General features: G+C 45.2%; 1 protein-coding gene across 22 annotated transcripts in view; it reads right to left on the minus strand.

The window, feature by feature from the left end:
* Nucleotides 1–706: 706 nt before the first annotated feature.
* Nucleotides 707–17,280, minus strand: part of TPM1 (tropomyosin 1) — a 29,598-nt gene continuing 13,024 nt past the window's right edge. For 4 of the 22 annotated variants that reach the window (XM_028142004.2, XM_008139155.3, XM_008139154.3 and 1 more), the window contains 7 exons: nt 16,438–16,571; nt 13,940–14,057; nt 12,603–12,673; nt 11,748–11,823; nt 11,228–11,290; nt 10,853–10,922; nt 707–2,105 (listed from right to left, as the gene is read on the minus strand). In XM_028142004.2, the coding sequence (XP_027997805.1) occupies nt 2,023–2,105; nt 10,853–10,922; nt 11,228–11,290; nt 11,748–11,823; nt 12,603–12,673; nt 13,940–14,057; nt 16,438–16,571 (615 nt within the window). In that variant the 3' untranslated portion in view covers nt 707–2,022. Of the gene's footprint in view, nt 2,106–3,100; nt 3,358–7,773; nt 7,972–9,375; nt 9,459–10,852; nt 10,923–11,227; nt 11,291–11,747; nt 11,824–12,268; nt 12,345–12,602; nt 12,674–13,939; nt 14,058–16,437; nt 16,572–17,280 lie in introns of those variants that run through there. The other 18 variants (XM_008139156.3, XM_008139153.3, XM_008139161.3 and 15 more) reach the window with 12 other exon arrangements.

Consider the following 17,280-nt stretch of genomic DNA (forward strand, 5'->3'; position numbering starts at 1 on the left):
ATTTTTTTTCTGTGAAGAGAAACTACCCGATCGAAGGGCTTGGAAGAGCAGCTACAGAGATACCGAATACTTCCCAGGGAAACTATTACCCATGCCTCCAAATGCGTTTTCTTTCTAGTCCACCATGTTTGCTTTTCACCAGTCTGGCCAACTACCAGTGCTTGTAACCTTGTTTGTTTGTTTGCTTCAAGTCAAACAGCCTATGATATTTTCAGTTTCCAAGTCTGAGGAAATAAAGATGTATTGGAATTTAGAACTCACTGTTAGAAAGCAAAAAAATCATAAAGGCTCTTAAAGCAATACTTCCAAATAGAATCACACTGCTGGTAGAGAGCGCAGATCTGGTGCTCAGCCCCCAGTCTGTTGATTTGTGTGTGTGCCACTGCTGAAGATTTAGCTGATGTTTGAGGGGCAATCTCCAAACCAGTAAAATGACTACAAAAGGCCTCCATGTGTATGCAGATTAACAGCAACAACACGAGAAAGGCTTTGGGGAAGGAAGGGTCTTTTCAGCTTGCTGGTCACGTGAACAGACCAAGAGAGATGCTGCCTGGAATGTTTTTGGGAGGGTGATACATGGGAACCCAGTTTTCCCCTGACTTTGGAATATTGTTTTGCTTTAAGAAACCATTCATGAGAGAAGGTAGGCTGATCAGATGACCTGAAGTTCACTAAGTAGAAACATACAAACGACAGGACCACCAAGTTTAGAAAATGTCCTACAACGTGCGTTTTATTCCATATCATTATACAATGTCTTTATGTACAGCAGTCCCCCCTTATCCGCGGTTTCATGGTCCTCGATTTCAGTTAACTGAGGTCAACCATGGTTGAAAAATAGTAAATGAAAGATTTCAGAAATAAACAATTCATACGTTTTAAATTGCGCGTCGTTCTGAGTAGCGTGTTGAAATCTTGCGCGGCCCCGTTCCGTCCCGCCCAGGACATGCATCATCCCTTGGTCCAGCATCTCCACACTCTACGATCCCTGCCCTTTAGGCACTTAGTTGCCCCTCTTGGTTATAGATCGACTGTCTCAGTATCACAGTGCTTGTGGTTAAGTGACCCTTATTTTACTTAATAATGGCCCCGAAGTGCAAGAGTAGTGACGCTGGCAATTCAGATATGCCCAAGAGAAGCTGTAAAGTGCTCCCCAAGTGAAAAGGAATGTATGTACAGGAAAACACACGTAGCGTACAGGGTTCAGTACTATCCGCGGTCTCAGGCATCCATTAGGGGTCTTGGGACATAATCCCCGTGGATAAAGGGAGGGGAGCTACTGTAGTTATCACTCTTAAGAAAATGTTTTTTCTTTATCAATTGTATGTAGTGCCTAAATTTCCACTTTAACATGAGGACACAGAAAGAGTGGAAATCCACATTGCCTGCTCTCCTACGAGTGGAAACGAGCTCCAAGTGTGCCGATTAGAAGGAAATAGAAGTCTTGAAAGAGCAGCGTGGCTTACAAACTCTTGGCTTTAATGAATTCGGACATACAGAATCCACAGTCTCGTCTCATAGGAAAACTCAAGGCAAAATAAATTAGTGTTGGACAGAATTCTAAATTGTACAACATTGAACAAAAGACCACAGTGGGACCTTTTGTTTCAAGTAGCACCAATCCACACCTGATTGTTTCCAACAGCGATCTTCCTGTTGATTATGTCGTTGGCACTCTGAGTGGAAATCTTTCTGCTTCAGTGAGGACTGCTAGACTGACTCAGCATCCCGAGTTGCTAAACTCTCTATGAGGTGTGGCAACGTCAACCTGGGAAATGGCACATTGAAATCGCCCTCGCTCTGTCACGGGCCTGCCTTTGTGTGTGTGTGTGTGTGTGTGTCCCCACCCCATGATGCAGCCGTACTTGTGGGTGTTTTTGTGACAGTGGTAAAAGTAAATAAAAATGCATTTTAGGGGTTTCATGGTAAGCATGGTGTTAAAAAAAACAACCAAAAACACAAAATAAGACAAAAAAACAACAAAAACAACATGAACGAATGTGGTCGCAGCTAAGGAGGTTTTCACATGTTGTTTAACTCCAGTAAAGTCTGATCCAGCATCTGATGCATACTAAGGTTTTCTTCTTTGGCATGAGCCACTTTCTCTGTGGTGGGATTAGAAAATTAAGTCATGAATAGCTGCGCTTTGGACACAATGGTGGTTTGTACATTTAGGCAGGCAAACATCAATCACAAACACAGGATGAGATGATTAGGACTAGGCATGCTTGTAAGACATTCCTCATTTCCAGACAAGGACCTACGGAGAGGGAAGCCGTCTGTGACCCGGAGGAGCTACAGGCACAGCAGGCGCTCACAGGGCGGCCGGGTGACCCCCCACCAGCACTCCACCCTGAGAACACGCAGGCGGGGCTGGTGACGGTCCACGGGCCGTGCGCTGTGGGAACAGGGAGAGGTGCCAGCAGCACGAAGTTAATGACAGCAGACACGTCTGAGTTACAGGCAGTTAAAGGTCTGGGAGTTGTGCTGTGACACCATCTCACAGAAAGCAGAGGTGACGTAAATAGGTTTTCTGACAACTTTTGAAATGATTTATTTTGGTTGCTCATTAAAAAAAGTTATCAACATGTTTCATGCACACTTCAGTAGGACATTCTCTTACTATTCTTACAGTGTTCTATTTATTATCACATGACAGTCTCACTAGAGTCCAGCAACACCATTAGACTGAATAAAAGCATACCTTTCAGACAATCGGGGACTTCTGACATGAGCTCCTGTTTTCAAAAGCGATTTTGCCCAAGCATAGGTACATTTAATAATATTTCAAACACTATACCAGATATTAGAAGTTAGGAATATGAATAGTAATAGGAATATACATATTATGTATATTACATCCCACATATAATATATATATGTATATAGTTATACACATGCACACCCCTCTGCTTTGGTTTTCTAACTTAAAGTAGGACTCGGTTCTCTGCAGGAAATAGAAAACAATTTTCTTGAGGTCTTCATTATGTGTCAATTCAAACAAGAGGACCTTCTGTTGCAAAGAGGTGTGCTAAATTGATTGCTATAAATATTTATTCATATACATAATGATTGTATTTTACCATAAAAACTATTTCAGGATTAAAGAGAACTGAAATATTCCAGATATAAGAGGAAAATGCAGGCAAGACCAGCCTTTTAGCTGAATCCTTCCATGTTCATTTCTGCAGAAGCAGCCCTACAGTTGAAGGTGTAACAGTCTTAGATTCCTGACCATGGGCTCCATTCCTAGAATTCAGCCCAAGTTCTTTCCCACTTAAGTTTAATCCTCATTCAGGGCCAGCTTTAGTTGGTTAGTTAGGCGGCGGTTTTGCTCAAGTTGTTGGTAGAGTTGATCTGTACAGGTCAGCAAGCAGGTTAGCAGAAGAGAAGAGGCAGAAGAAGAGAGGTTAGCTAGACTGGGAGAGAGGGAGTTAACAGACAGAACAGAGATACCTCCGGCACTGGTTACTTGCTGGACAGGTTACCCTTACCCCATGGCCATCTGTCCTGTGCCCAGGAAGGTGCCTGGCAGACTTAGAGCCAGGATTTCTCTCTTGGTGGGAGGGGTGGGGGAGGAAAGGGAGCAACAGGGTAGGAAGAGGAGAGAATGGAGGTTCCTCTAGTACCTCGCTACCACCACTACATGAACTGAGCCGAATCCAGTTTCTGGCAACAGCCCGAGGAACCCAGGCAGGGCTGGAGGCGAGTCCAGCACGGCATCCCCTCCTTGCTGCGCTTAGTGGAGATCTATGGTGAAGCCCCCACCTGCCCATTTCTGCTCACCTCTTAGCCTTTCCATCTCCACTCTGAGGGCTGGCTTTTCTCTCAGGTAGTCCCAAGAGGGGCTACCATCGCTGCATTAACGCTTTTTGAAATGCAGAACTGAGCTCCCTGTCCTCCAATCCTTATGATACAGGGTGCACATTCTGAACTCTTGCCCAGTTCTGATACAGGGTGTGTGCCAACCTACTCAAACAGCCGAAGATCGGAACTTATCTCCACTCAAAACTGACTTAAAATTTATCTTTACTTCTTGAACACAGTATTTGTTTGGAGTTAGATGGATGTGTGCAGGGTGAACAAAATCTCAAACATCTACACGGAGATCAGCATAATATACATTTTACAGGCTGCCATGTAATCTGCTCCACAAGGCAAGGAAGCCGCTTGGAGTTAGCCTACATCTGAGGATCCAGGGGACACCCAATGACAAAAACCTGGAGGACACAGGATGGTTTCAAATGAAGGTGACAATCTGAACCCAGAAATTCTGCTTAATGATCTCGAAAAGCTGGCAGTCCTGTCCCTGGGGAGAATGGAAATGTTCAGTCTCTAGCCCTACGTCTGTTGGGAAATTGATCAATTCTTAACTTTTAACTTTATCTTATAAATGGCCGGAGACACTTTTCCAGCTGGAAGTACATCTTGCCTTGTCCTCTCTGCTCATCCAAATTTTCTGAACATTCAAAACCCTGGCCACATGTCACCTCCTCCCCATCAGAATTGTGCTCTCTTCCTCTCTGACTCTAACTACAGTCAAACCTTGGTTCTCGAACGTCTCCCATCTCCAACAATTCAGTTCTCCACCAAGCTGTTGTGAACCAAACTTTGGTTTCTGACCTGACAACCCTTTCATGCTGACACCTCATCATGACAGAAAGCACCTCTCAGGCAACAAAGGGGAGAATGCTTTTGATGCTGGCCCAATAGGATAAGCACCATTTCCAAACATAAAGAGGCCATCAAGAGTGCTAATGTTGCTAAGGTTGTGAAAGAAACAATGGATGACAGGCAATAAGAAACAGAAAACTGTTGTGGATTTGGATAAAGGAAAAGCAGCTAGCAGGTGGCAGCGTATCAGAGGCAGTGATCTGTGAAAAACCGAAGATGCCTCATGCCGATTTCCTGAAAGTGATTCCTTTGAGGCTGGTAGGGGGCGATTCGATAAATTTAAGAAGTGTTTGTAGATTAAACAGTACAGTAGACATGTACTATATATTAGAAAGGTTAAAACAAGTCATCACTTGGAGGTTTGGAATGGATTAATTCCATTTACGTTATTTCTAATGGAAAAAAAGTGATTCGGTTTTTTTTAACAAATTGCTTCTCCAACAGCCTTCCAGAACGAGTTTAAGTTCGAGAACCGAGGTTCTACTGTACACACCATCTATTAGTTCAGACTCACTTCGCTCATCTATCTTCCCACAAGATGGCAAAGAACATTTCTGGTTCATCTCTTTACCACATCCCAAGTACCTTCCTTCCAGTGTCTTGTATAAGGCATAGGTTTCGGGGTTTCAAAATCTAACCACACTAGTACATCCCACTCTCGCATGGGGAACGACTGCCAAGGGCAGGCAGCAGTCTCAGTTTGTGAGCCAGTGCTCAGCCAAGCTGGATGGCAGGACTTTGCAGAAACCCTAGAGAATCCGGAGGATCAATGTGAATTCAGCTTACGTGACAGCTGTCCCTCCTACCTCCCCCTTGGGACCTGCCCCTTTCAGCTGCCCTGGAGCCAGTATGCCCCGGTGGCCTGAGGGCAGGGACCAGAACCAGTTATATATTTGGATGTGTTTTCCCCTTCTCCTCTACCTCCCAGATGTCTGGGGCCTCTGGTGCCGACTCAGCCATGCTTTTCTGAGGCTCCTGTAGCAGCTGGAGCGCAGTGATGGGCAACCTTTTGAGCTTGGTGTGTCAAACTTCGCCAAAAAAACTGAGCATAACTTGGGTAGTGTTTCACTTTGAGGAAAAAACTAACTCCAAGACTCTAGTCGCAAATGTTTCATCCTCAGGAGCAGCAAATGTTTCATCCTCGGCATGCGGCCACGTGTCATCAGAAATGGCTACGCGTGTCAGTGCTGACACGCGTGTCATAGGTTCGCCATCACTGAGGGCCTGGCACTCTGAACTGGAAGCCTGGGCTCTGACAATTTCTTGATAAAATCAACTTGCTGTTTCCTCTCTCGTGTACCCATACCTTCTTGGGCTATTCCAGATTTGCCTTCCCAATTTATCAGTTTCCCATCTCCCCATGAAGAATCTACTTATAGGAAGTGTGCAAGTCTCTGGGAGGGTTTCGAAACAACAGATGTGCCTCCACAATGCACTGAGCACATGCTCAGCAGAACCTGCAGACTTGTCGTTTTGTCTATTGCGGGAAGCAGGGTTACTCATAGAGGAGCCCACTTCTATTACTCTGAACTTAAAAATAAACAGGGCAGGAATCATAGTCAAAAGCAGGCCCACGGAGCCTTAGGAAAAGAAAAGCATGAAGTTACAGAAGTCTTTACACTCTCAAGGGAGAGACATTGTCCAGAATCTAATTTTTAAGGAGTCTACTATACCATTACTAAAACACGTTACGGCCCTCTTAGGGTATTTATTACTGCTCTGAAGTCTTTGTAGAGTAACTGATATTATTTCCAGCTTGTTCAAATTTATTTGAGTATAAACTGAGTATACCAAATATATAAAATAGTGGTAGATCAAACCTTGTAGGCTAACAAAAACTACACACAAACAGATGAAGGTCACCCAGATTTAAAACACAGGAGAAATACAGCTAGACTATTGAGGAGGGAGAAATGTTGGAAATTAGAAAACAAAAGTCCATATCATTATGGAGTTGTAATTTTTAAAAAAATCACTTAATCGCTGTTTTTGAATTAAATCGTGAAGCCCAAATAAAAAGTAATTGTGTTCTGGACACAATTTCCACTAACTACTTTTGGGGGTGGGGGTGGGGGTGGGGGAGAAAAGAAATAACATTAATGACTATACTTTAAGTGTCCACAAATCAAAAATAAAGACCCAAACCAGTTATTACTGCAAAGATTATGTATATACAACCTCTTCTAAAGAATACAGATGTGCTTAAGAGCACAAAAATAAATCTCAATTTGAACATAATCAGATTTAGAAAATTTGAGATGTCATTTCATGATCAAAATGAAGGTTTAAAAAGCTTTAACTGTTCTTTGTGCTGTAAAAGGAGGATCAACAATCACCTCACCTTACATAGTTTGATCCAAGTTCTTTTTCATCATTCCCAACATGTAAATTCCTAGCAATGTGGGATGGCTATGAGTCTTCGTCAGGAGCCCTTCATTGGTCAGGCACATCCTCGAAGAAGGGCCATGTAAATATCAGCACAGAGGACGCACCACACCCCCAACTAAACCTCTGGCAGAGGAAGACCCTGCTCCAGGTGCATCTTCCGACTCCAACAAGGAGTGTCCTGTGCAAAGGTTCTAATCTGGGCCACATGCCAGAGCCATCATAATGCCTAAAAAACTCAAATGCCCAGGGCCTCACTCCAACCTTCGGAAACAAACCCTGAGAGGGACCCAGGCATGAGATTGATTGATTTATTTCCTCACCTGAGGACATGCTTAGAGAGAGGAAGGGAGAGAGAAATATTGATGTGAAAGAGAAGCATTGGTTGGTTGCCTTCCATATACGCCCCAACCAGGGACTGAACCCGAAACCCAGGCATGTGCCCTGACAGGGAATTGAACTGGCAACCTTTCGGTGCACAGGACAACGCTCAATCAACTGAGCCACTCCAGCTGGGCATGAGCATTTTTTAAAAAGTTCCACAAGAAACTACCGCCTCAGAAACTCTTGATAATAATATATAACGTTCAGAATGGGGGGGGGGGGGGGGGGGGGAAGCAGCCAAAAAAGTAACCCTCACATGCGTGAAGCAGATTTGCAGTTTTATTCGGTGTTGAAACTAAAATGTGAAGTAAAAAGAATAGCAAACAGAAATAGCTTACACAGTGTTTATTTTACACTGAACTGAAGAGCTTCTGTACAATAGGAAGCGCAGGGTGTGCCCGGCCCGAAGGCAGGATGCTAAGAGAGAGAACAGGGTCAGCTGGAGGAGAGACAAACTGCAGAGCGCAGAGAGGTGGAACACCCAGCTTGATGAAGGGGTCTTGGGAGAAGTGAAGCAAAGAGACTTATCTGCATGAAGAGAAAAGGTGAGAGAAAAAGAAAAAAAGTGGCACAATGGAAAAAAGGAAACCCAGACCAACATGAGAGGAGCACTCGAAGCACAGGTGAGAAGCAGACATGCAAACCCGCTGCCAGCTGCACCCGAGGGAGGCCTCGCCCCCAGGCTCTGGACCTGAGGCATCACAGGGCCCCTCTGGGTCAGGTCAGGGTCCACGTTAAGAAGACCCATGAACAGAATTTTAAAACGAATTTTGAACTAAACCCATCTTTCAGAATACTGAATCATACTTGATGCTTCAACTTTCCTACACAGAATCACCACACGTATGGTCTTATGGAAAAGACCCCGGAGACAGATAATCTGACCCACGCTCTCTTTTTCAAATGAGGGAAGAGAGGGTGACATGCTCTCCGGTTTCCAAGGTCATGTCTCCAAGGGTAACGTGGTGACTCTCTAAGCTGTGAGGCAGCAGGCCCATGCCACACTTCCGTTTTTTTGCATGGATTAAGGATAGGTGGGCCTGGAAAATGAAATTTCCAGCTTGTCCGGAATTCAGCGCCCGATTATTACAACGAAGAGAGCCCTCTGTGAAACACTCCGGGTTAGAATGCAGAAGCAGAGTAAGTTTAACGTTTAGGTTTGGTTAGTAGTGTGTACATTGGTCATGTCTGCTCAAGGTTCTCATGAGAATAAGACTACTTACTCCAGCACTCACTACCTCACAGTATGAAAGCGGGCCATTAACTCCCAAACGCACACTGTGCTTGTGTTTATGCCCCATTTCTTTGACACAAGTTGCGGTATTTATTGGGAGTGTTTTAATTCCTTTTATGTAAACAGAAAATTAAAGGCGTGGTTACTCAGCAGAGGGTTCATTTCTCTACAACTCTTAACAGTGAGAAAGAGAAGATATTTTACAGCTGTACTGGATTGATTTCCTTTCCCTCAGAGCCTCCGTAATCTGACACTTTAGGGTTCTTAAATTCATATTTCTTTTTTTAAAAATGGTATTTTATTTAATTGGATCTCAGAAAACCGTTTTTGATAGTTCTTTGGGAAGCTCCTGTACAACTGCATGGCTTTCTAATTTTACTTGAGCCTAGTTTAATTTCCTGAAAGGATAGTGCTCAAGACATTCACATTCCAGTTCACTGCGTTGTGGGAACAATCCCGTCTAGCGACTGAGAAATGGATTCTGAAGGGAAAATGATTTGTATAGACAGACTTAATCTACTTGGCCTTTATATTAGTAGAATGTAAAAAAACAACAACCAATGACTATCCTAGGTTACGCAGAAAGAGTAAGCAGGAAGGAGTGAAGATGGAGACTCTGGAGGCCCAGAAGGGAGCAGTGGTGAGGTTATCATATTAGCATGAGCGCACGGATGTGAGCAGGCAGGGTGGATGAACATTTACATGGAAGTCATATCGTTGAGAGCGTGGTCCAGCTCCTCGCTGATGGCTTTGTACTTCAGTTTCTGAGCGTACAGCTCGTCTATGACCAGGAAGTGGAAGGCAGAGGTGCAAGGACATGGAGAGTGATCAAGAGATGGAAGGTGAGTGAGGGTGGCACGGGCGCCATCCCGACACAGCAGCAAGGAAAGGGCAATGCATGAAGGAAGTGGTGCCGCAGCAGGTGGCCAATGCAGGAGGCGTGCGTTTTGTTTTTAAATGAATTGAAACAAAAAACAAAAAGAACAAAACCCATTAGAAAATAAAACAAGAACGACGCAATATGAAAAATCATAACAAATACGGTAGGTATATCAGTAAACCACGGTTAGCTCTAAATAAAACCACAGAGGGACGTCTCTTGGGTGAGTAACAGAAGGTCTTTCTCTTCTAGAGCTATATTTTAATTACAGTGCAGCAGTCAGCCAACTGCAACTATAAACAGAGGAAAAAATGTACAAGGGCAGTGTTTTGGAACAACAGTTTGTGACCCTAGTCTGTTATCCTTATCTGGCTCCACCTGCAAACCACGGACTTGCTGACCAGATTGGACCACTGGGATTTGGAGTTCTTAGTGCTTGTGAACCACTCGTGGTCTTCCCACTCAAGCCGCCCTGTTAGTGGCCCAGAAGGCCTGACAAGCGAGGGGAGCCATCCTTTTTACGGTGGCGCTGTGCCCAGTCTGCACTGTAGTTTTTGTAATGATGGCTGCATCTTTTGCCGCACTGGGGTGGACTGCGACTTTTTGTCATTCTCTCCTCTCTACTAGCGTGGTTACCACCTACACTGACCTCCAGTACCTTTTTTAGCCTTCATTTTTTCATTCTTTCTTTTTCATTGCTGACCCTTCACAAGCCTCTGAGCTCAACATTTAGGATTTCTGTGACACAGAGTGGGTGCTACAATAAAACCTAAATATCTTAGGGGAGAAATGCTAAAGTGTCATCTCAAAATACAACGTCCTATTATCCCCCACTCCTTTCAGTACCAGGATAACGAATGACAAAAAACCCAAACCCTTACACCGAATTCATACTTGGAAGAAGATGGGCTGTGTCTAAGAACAAATCCGTACCATCTGACACTTAGGAGGTGTCACTATCGACAGAAAATATACTGGAGTCGCTCTCACCTACAACCACCTGACCCGCAATGAAAAATAACCTTGCCCCACCGAGGAGTGTGAGGTAAAACCGGACGGCACCTGCCGTTACCAAACAGATGTGCCCCGTCGGGTGGCTCAGTCACCTGGTGAGCAGATCATTCAGGTCCGAGAGTTTAAGAGCCACAGAATGAAACCCCAAGGACAGACAGGAGGAATGTGCAAGAGCAAAGGTGAATATATGTCAAGGTGAATGCACTGGGACTAGAAAATCGTTGTGCCAGGTCAAGACTCAACCATAAGGGTTCAAGTAAAAACAAAACTTAAGACCTTACCTTCCAAGTCATCAATGCTTTTCTCCAACTTAGTTACCGACCTCTCCGCAAACTCAGCCCGAGTCTCAGCCTGTAATGATTCAATTTGTTTCGGTCAAAATTGGAATGTTTTAGGGTTCCAGGAGCGATGAGTACAGGGAAACACTAGAAAATGGACATCCAGCACAGCACCCATAGACTGGGCCAGACACTGCTCGTCAGGTAGTCACCACAGGGAGAGGTGGCAGCTAGCACAGCGCACGAACCCCGGGACCACCGCGGACCACTCCTGACGTGGAGCTGCACAACCTTAAGACGCAAAGGCCCCGACCTGCTCCATGAAAACGAGCTCATTTAAAACTCAGGGGGCCTTGCCCACAACAGTCATAACATTACCTCCTTCAGCTTGTCAGAAAGGACCTTGATCTCCTCCTCATACTTGTCTTCCTTCTGAGAGTACTGCAATTAGAAAGAACGTTCCAGATGTCAGGCCGCGGCTCACTCTATACTCCTCTCTCCTAATACAAAGAAAGCGCCAGCCCAGCAAACAGATGTTGAGGATCTCTCAGGCGGTAATGGAGCCTCTGAGATCAAATGGCACACTACCATACAGTCTCTGTTCTCCTGCCTATTGTTTTACACGGGATGAGAACAAGATAACATCCCTTTGGCACCGGGTTTAAATTAAATGGTTACAGATGACTCACATACTCAATATAAAATATATTCTCTATTTAAAAAAAAGAGAACCTGCTATTCGATAACCATCAGGAAATCACCTCAAAATGATGCCATTTACGAAAAATGCCTAAAGGACTATTGCTTTTATCGGCAGGGCCCCCGAAGAGAAAAAGTGGGTGTCTTTTGAGCAGCTCTGAAAAGGTGCCTTTTCCCCCACACCATGCTCCTGGCCTACCTTCTCAGCCTGAGCCTCCAGTGACTTCAAGTTGTTCGTCACAGTTTTCAACTCTTCTTCAAGCTCGGCACATTTGCTAATGTTTTCGACCAGAGGCAGAAAGGGTGGGAGACAAGCCAAAGGAAGGAGGAGAGAAAAAGGAGAAGGATGGGAAAAAATGAAAACCGAGTCCTAGAGAACAAAGGGCTGCCTTAAAGTAGCCAAATCATCAGGTCGTAAAACACTCAATTTCGTGAGGGACACTGCCCCCCAACCTTGCAAAAGCAGAAAGGCAGGGTGACAAAATCCAGCAAGTTGGAAGTGTGATAATTTGGCTTCTTTTTTGGCTGCACCAAAGAGCATTTATGAAGGAAAAACAAAGGAGTACAAAGAACCCAAAGACAGCACTTAAAGCGAGATACAAGATAGCAGAGGGTGTAGTGAAGGTGCAGCTGTTACACCAAACGAACCAGTAGGTATTGGAAGCTGAAAGACGTCTGGGTTGGAGTTAAACCTAAAAACCACACATGAGCCATCAGTACCTTATCCTCTGCAGCCATTAATGCTTTCAAGGTCTGATCCATTATTCTTAATTGTTCTTCCAGCTGTCGAACTTGGCTGTTAGTGGACACAGGAAATGCACAAGGCCATTCTCAAAATCAGTGTGCAGGTAAGGCATGCAGTGATACACGCATTCATACACAGACACCCCACACAAGTCCTCCGTGTTCTAGACTCGTGGCTCATCCATGTCAAATGGGCACGTAAGGAGCCCGGAGCTGAGACAGGTAAATGTGCAGCTGCCAGAAGGTCATGCTGTTTAGTCACTGCTCTGCAGCACCCCACACACAGCGTCCTGGCGCCGGGCCCGCTTACCCTTCTGAGAGCTCAGCCCGCTCCTCTGCACGTTCCAGGTCACTCTCAATGATGACCAGCTTACGGGCCACCTGTGGCGGGACAAACACAATGCACACATACATCATGGGCTTGCAAGCCGTGAGTCAGGGGTTGTGGGGTGGGGAATGGATCCATCAGCCCCCAGAAGACCTTGTCTACAAATAAGATGATCCCCTTTCTTGTGGACTGGAGGGAAGCTGCTCTCCACCAGGAGAGCCAATGGGAGGAGACCAGAGGCTTCTGCCCCATAAGACCAGAATGGTTCGTTATGAACGGGCAGTCTCATTTTAAGTCTGACCCAGATGAAGTCTGTATAATTACATAGCAGCCAACCCAAAGTGTGGAAGAAGGGAGAAATATGAAATTCATAATCTCAAAAATAGCAGCATGATGAGAAATGATGCATTTTTATGCCCAAGAGGCAGAGGCTGCCAAGAAAACACTGAAAATAATCCTGAGGACCGCATCCATTTAGAGCTCTGTACCTATCATCTCCTTTTTGTGGAGGAGGTTAAAAATGCCAACAGAATAGCAAGAGAAGCTGACATGACTTCAGCCGGCGAGATGACTAATGAAGTCAAATCTGTATTCAGTGAAAGAAAGAACCTGAGAGAAGGAATCCTCTGAAGCATTTCAAAATTAACGGGCATAATGTAATCTGGAAATAATCATAACAATAATAAAAAGGAGAGTCAAAGCTATGTCAAGACAGCCACGGTGCATGAAGGGCTGACTAAAACCCTAATAGTTACGCTGCTGTTATCACCGGAAGTGGTGCTCATGGGGACATGACCAGACGCTGACTTAACTGTGAACCTGTGCCGATAATGGAATTATGCCGTCTTGAGGAGGGAGGACAGATTGAAAACGTCCTCCGTGATCAATCACCCCAATGAGTACACGGTCCATGTCTCTAGGCTGCCTGGACGGGACCACGCAGGGCAATCACTCCAAGAACTGCGTGCATGGTGACAGCAGGAGAGGCTCCTTCCACAGACACGGGAGGCAACGCTCCCTCCTCCTGGCCAAGATCTTTTGTCCTGGTCTTTAGGGGGCAGGGAGGGGCAGAGGGAGAAGCTCTGGTCATTCTCAGTGCTACTGATCGGCTTCATGATGAAGCCTAGATCCCCCTGCAGGATCCGGTAAGAACCGCGTTCTGCAGACAAAGGAACTCTGCTTCTCAAAACCACCATTTCTGCCAAGGAAGTAGAGTTTGATAGCTTCACTGAAGAATGCAAGGGTGTGTGCACGGCTCCTGTCCCCCCACCCCGGGCCACTGCTGGGGGTCCGAGAGGCTTTGGGCCCCAGGATCTGACCTCTTCATACTTGCGGTCGGCATCTTCAGCAATGTGCTTGGCCTCTTTGAGTTGGATCTCCTGAATTTCCATTTTCTCCTCATCCTTCTGGGCTCGACTTTCAATGACTTTCATGCCTCTGAAAAGGAAGACAAGCAACAAGACCCCAGATTTAGAGTTGACCTCCACAAACCCCACCCTGCACTGCAGCGGTGGGAGGCTTAGTGTGACTAGCAGACCAAAATAGAGCAGCACACAGCTGCTTTTCTTTCCCAAGCCGTGAAGCGAGAGTTTCCAATGCTGAGGCAGAAAGATATATGCTTCTGTTTATTGCGAGTGAAACCCCACGCTTCCGGTACTGGTGAAACTGTCCAGGAATCTAATGTGAAATGAAAGGTACCGTGTCAGGATCCCGTTTGAAACGGGGAGGCAGGGCAACAGGAGAGACCAACATGCTTTACTTGTTATATAAATAATGGGATTTCTTCCCTTTCCTCGTGGGAAGCTTCGGCTGGAAAATAGACCAAAGTTAGAACAAAAGCATATTTATCTTCATACACGTCCTCCTACAAAGGAGGTAGTTGTTCCTACCTCATCAGCCACAAATGTAAATATTAGATTGAACCATATGAAATTGCTGATACTTGACCATGTCAAACCTGTATAAACAGCGGTTTCATATGGGTCAAACTAACACTTGAGATAAGAAACGATGCGCCCTGACTGGTTTGGCTCAGTGGATAGAAGGGTCCCAGGCTCAGTGGCTTGCGGACTGAAGGGTCCCAGGTTCGATTCCGGTCAAGGGCATGTACCTTGGTTGCGGGCACATCCCCAGTAGTGGGTGTGCAGGAGGCAGCTGATCCATGTTTCTCTCTCATCGATGTTTCTAACTCTCTATCCTTCTCCCTTCCTCTCTGTAAAAAAAATCAATTAAAAAAATAAAAATATATATATATATATATAGAAACGATGAGTTTTGCTTTTAATGGAACTCTATCATAGCAGAGGTGTCGACAGACAGCACTGACACCATCTTCTAAGCTGACATGTATGTTTGGATCCTATGGCACGGTGTTAAGTTTTGGAAAATGTGAACGGACTTACAATATGTGACAGATTTACAGAATAACAATTCATGTGAAAATGCGATTCACTGGCCAGAATCTGAGTAGACAGAGAGATAAAGAAGCCACTGTTTTCTGATGGAGCCCTACAATGTGTTTCAGGAGACTGAGTTCTAGTCTTGGCTCAGCCATAAGCTGGCTGCGGGACGTTGGGCAGGTCGATCAGCCTCTAAGCCCTATTTTTCTCATCTGTAAAATCAGGGGACTGGAGTCAAGATCTTGACATTCCTTTTTACTCCAAAGTCTAAATAACATTGTCAGATTCAGATCATCACCTTTTAGATTCATTAGCAAGTGTACTTCAGGAAGAAGTCAGCCACAAAACCACTGGTATGTGTACGCTATTCAAGATGGTGAGTCACCTCAAAGAATTCCAAAAACTCTTGGTTAGAGAAGAAACAATAAGCAGCGGTGAATTATGAGCTGAAAACTTCAGCTAAAAAGCTTCTTTAATCCTAAAAAAGACTGAAATCACTCTTTATCCATGTGGCAGGGAGCAGAAAATCACTTCCAAGACGAAGAAATGGACAAAATGATTGATTGCGTCCCCCTGCCCAGGTCCCAGCCCAGATCTGCGGTGTTCGGAGCCACCACACTGTTGTGTCATCCCTTAAGCAGCAGAGCTCTCTCTGGTCTCAGGGAGTCTTTCCAGGGGTGTTCCTATGCAATATGAATACATTAACTTCAACAGCTGGGAAAATGCCTTCTAAAACACACGACGTTGTGCTGGTCTACGTGGCCATGGTCTTCCTTTCCTCCCACAAAGCTAGATCTTGGAGCAGTAAGTCGGGTACAGCCAGGTTACAGTGGGAGCAAGCAGGCTCAGAAGAAACAAGAATCTGATTGTGTTTACACGTGCGAATGTCTTACTAGCATTGCTAAGTCCAAAGCAATTTGCTTTTGTAGAACATATTTGTTTTATCTGTGTTTTCTCTTCCGCCGGTTTGTTGGACTATCCGACAACTGACAGCCCATTTTTACTTAAGCCTAAAACAGTTATCTTTTTTAAAACGCCTCACTGCTCCGGGGCCAGCAGGAATGAAAGAACCATTATGCATCCCTAGAGTTTCTGGCTTACACGTCATCTCCCTTGTTGGATGGTGAGCTCTATGAGGACAGGAAGAGGATCTTTTTCTTCTTTGTAACCTTGGGGTTGAAGGCCGCTCTGTGCTTTATCTGAAAGCACCCATGTTAATTAAATAAACAAAACCAATAAATTCGCCACTAATGTTAAATGAACAAAACCAATGAAGTTATAGCTGGGATCAAAAGAGGAAATAATCCCACCAAGAGACTGCAACAAAAATTCTTAAAGCCCCAAGATCAGAGGAGCCCTCCTGGTCCACCAGGAGCAAAGGCCGATGCTAAAAACCGGGCTGGGCGAGACGTCCTCACCTCTCACTCTCATCTGCTGCCTTCTCAGCCTCTTCCAGTTTCTGCAAAGCTGTTGCCAGACGCTCTTGGGCTCGATCCAACTCTTCCTCAACCAGCTGGATGCGTCTGTTCAGAGAAGCGACATCGGCTTCGGCCTAGGCAGAGAGAGTAAAAGGCGTTCAGAGTTGGGGGAAGTGAGGGTAGTGCCTTCAGGAAGTGGCTGAGACTGAAATGCTGAACTCAGATAGGAAGCCAGGGCCTTGTGGTGAGCGACTCCTAAGTGCGCTGCAAGCTCTGGTCAGCTTGGGAGTTCTTGGACATGTTCGCACATTGACTTACACACGGAAGGTCCACATTCGTGTGTATACACATCCATACACACCGTTCTCATTGGGAAGACGGACCATTAGCAAATGCTTTCTCACTTGGCTCCTTTCTTCCATAGATTTCAACACACTGGCTTTCCCTGACTGCTAAAGGCTCTAAAATATTTCAAAATTCAGTGGCTCTAAAATATCTATCATACAGACACCACTAAATCCAGCACCCTCCTCCCAGCCCCTTTTCGGAAATCCCTTCAGAGTAACTAGCCACACTGGAATGGGGCCAAGACAAATTTCCCAAGTGTTTCCGACATAAGCCTACTAGAATCTTCCTTCCTTCCTTCCTTCCTTCCTTCCTTCCTTCCTTCCTTCCTTCCTTCCTTCCTTCCTTCCCTCCTTCCCTTCCTTCCCTCCCTCCCTCCCTCCTTAAAATTTAAATTCTTTATTGTTTAAAGTATTACATGTCTCCTTTTCCCCCCATTGACCTCTCCTCAGCTATTCCCACCCTCCTGGAATTTCTTACAAGTCAAGGTTGCCACAA

Source organism: Eptesicus fuscus, chromosome 5, assembly GCF_027574615.1.
Source record: "Eptesicus fuscus isolate TK198812 chromosome 5, DD_ASM_mEF_20220401, whole genome shotgun sequence".
Classification (NCBI taxonomy): Eukaryota; Metazoa; Chordata; class Mammalia; order Chiroptera; family Vespertilionidae; genus Eptesicus; species Eptesicus fuscus.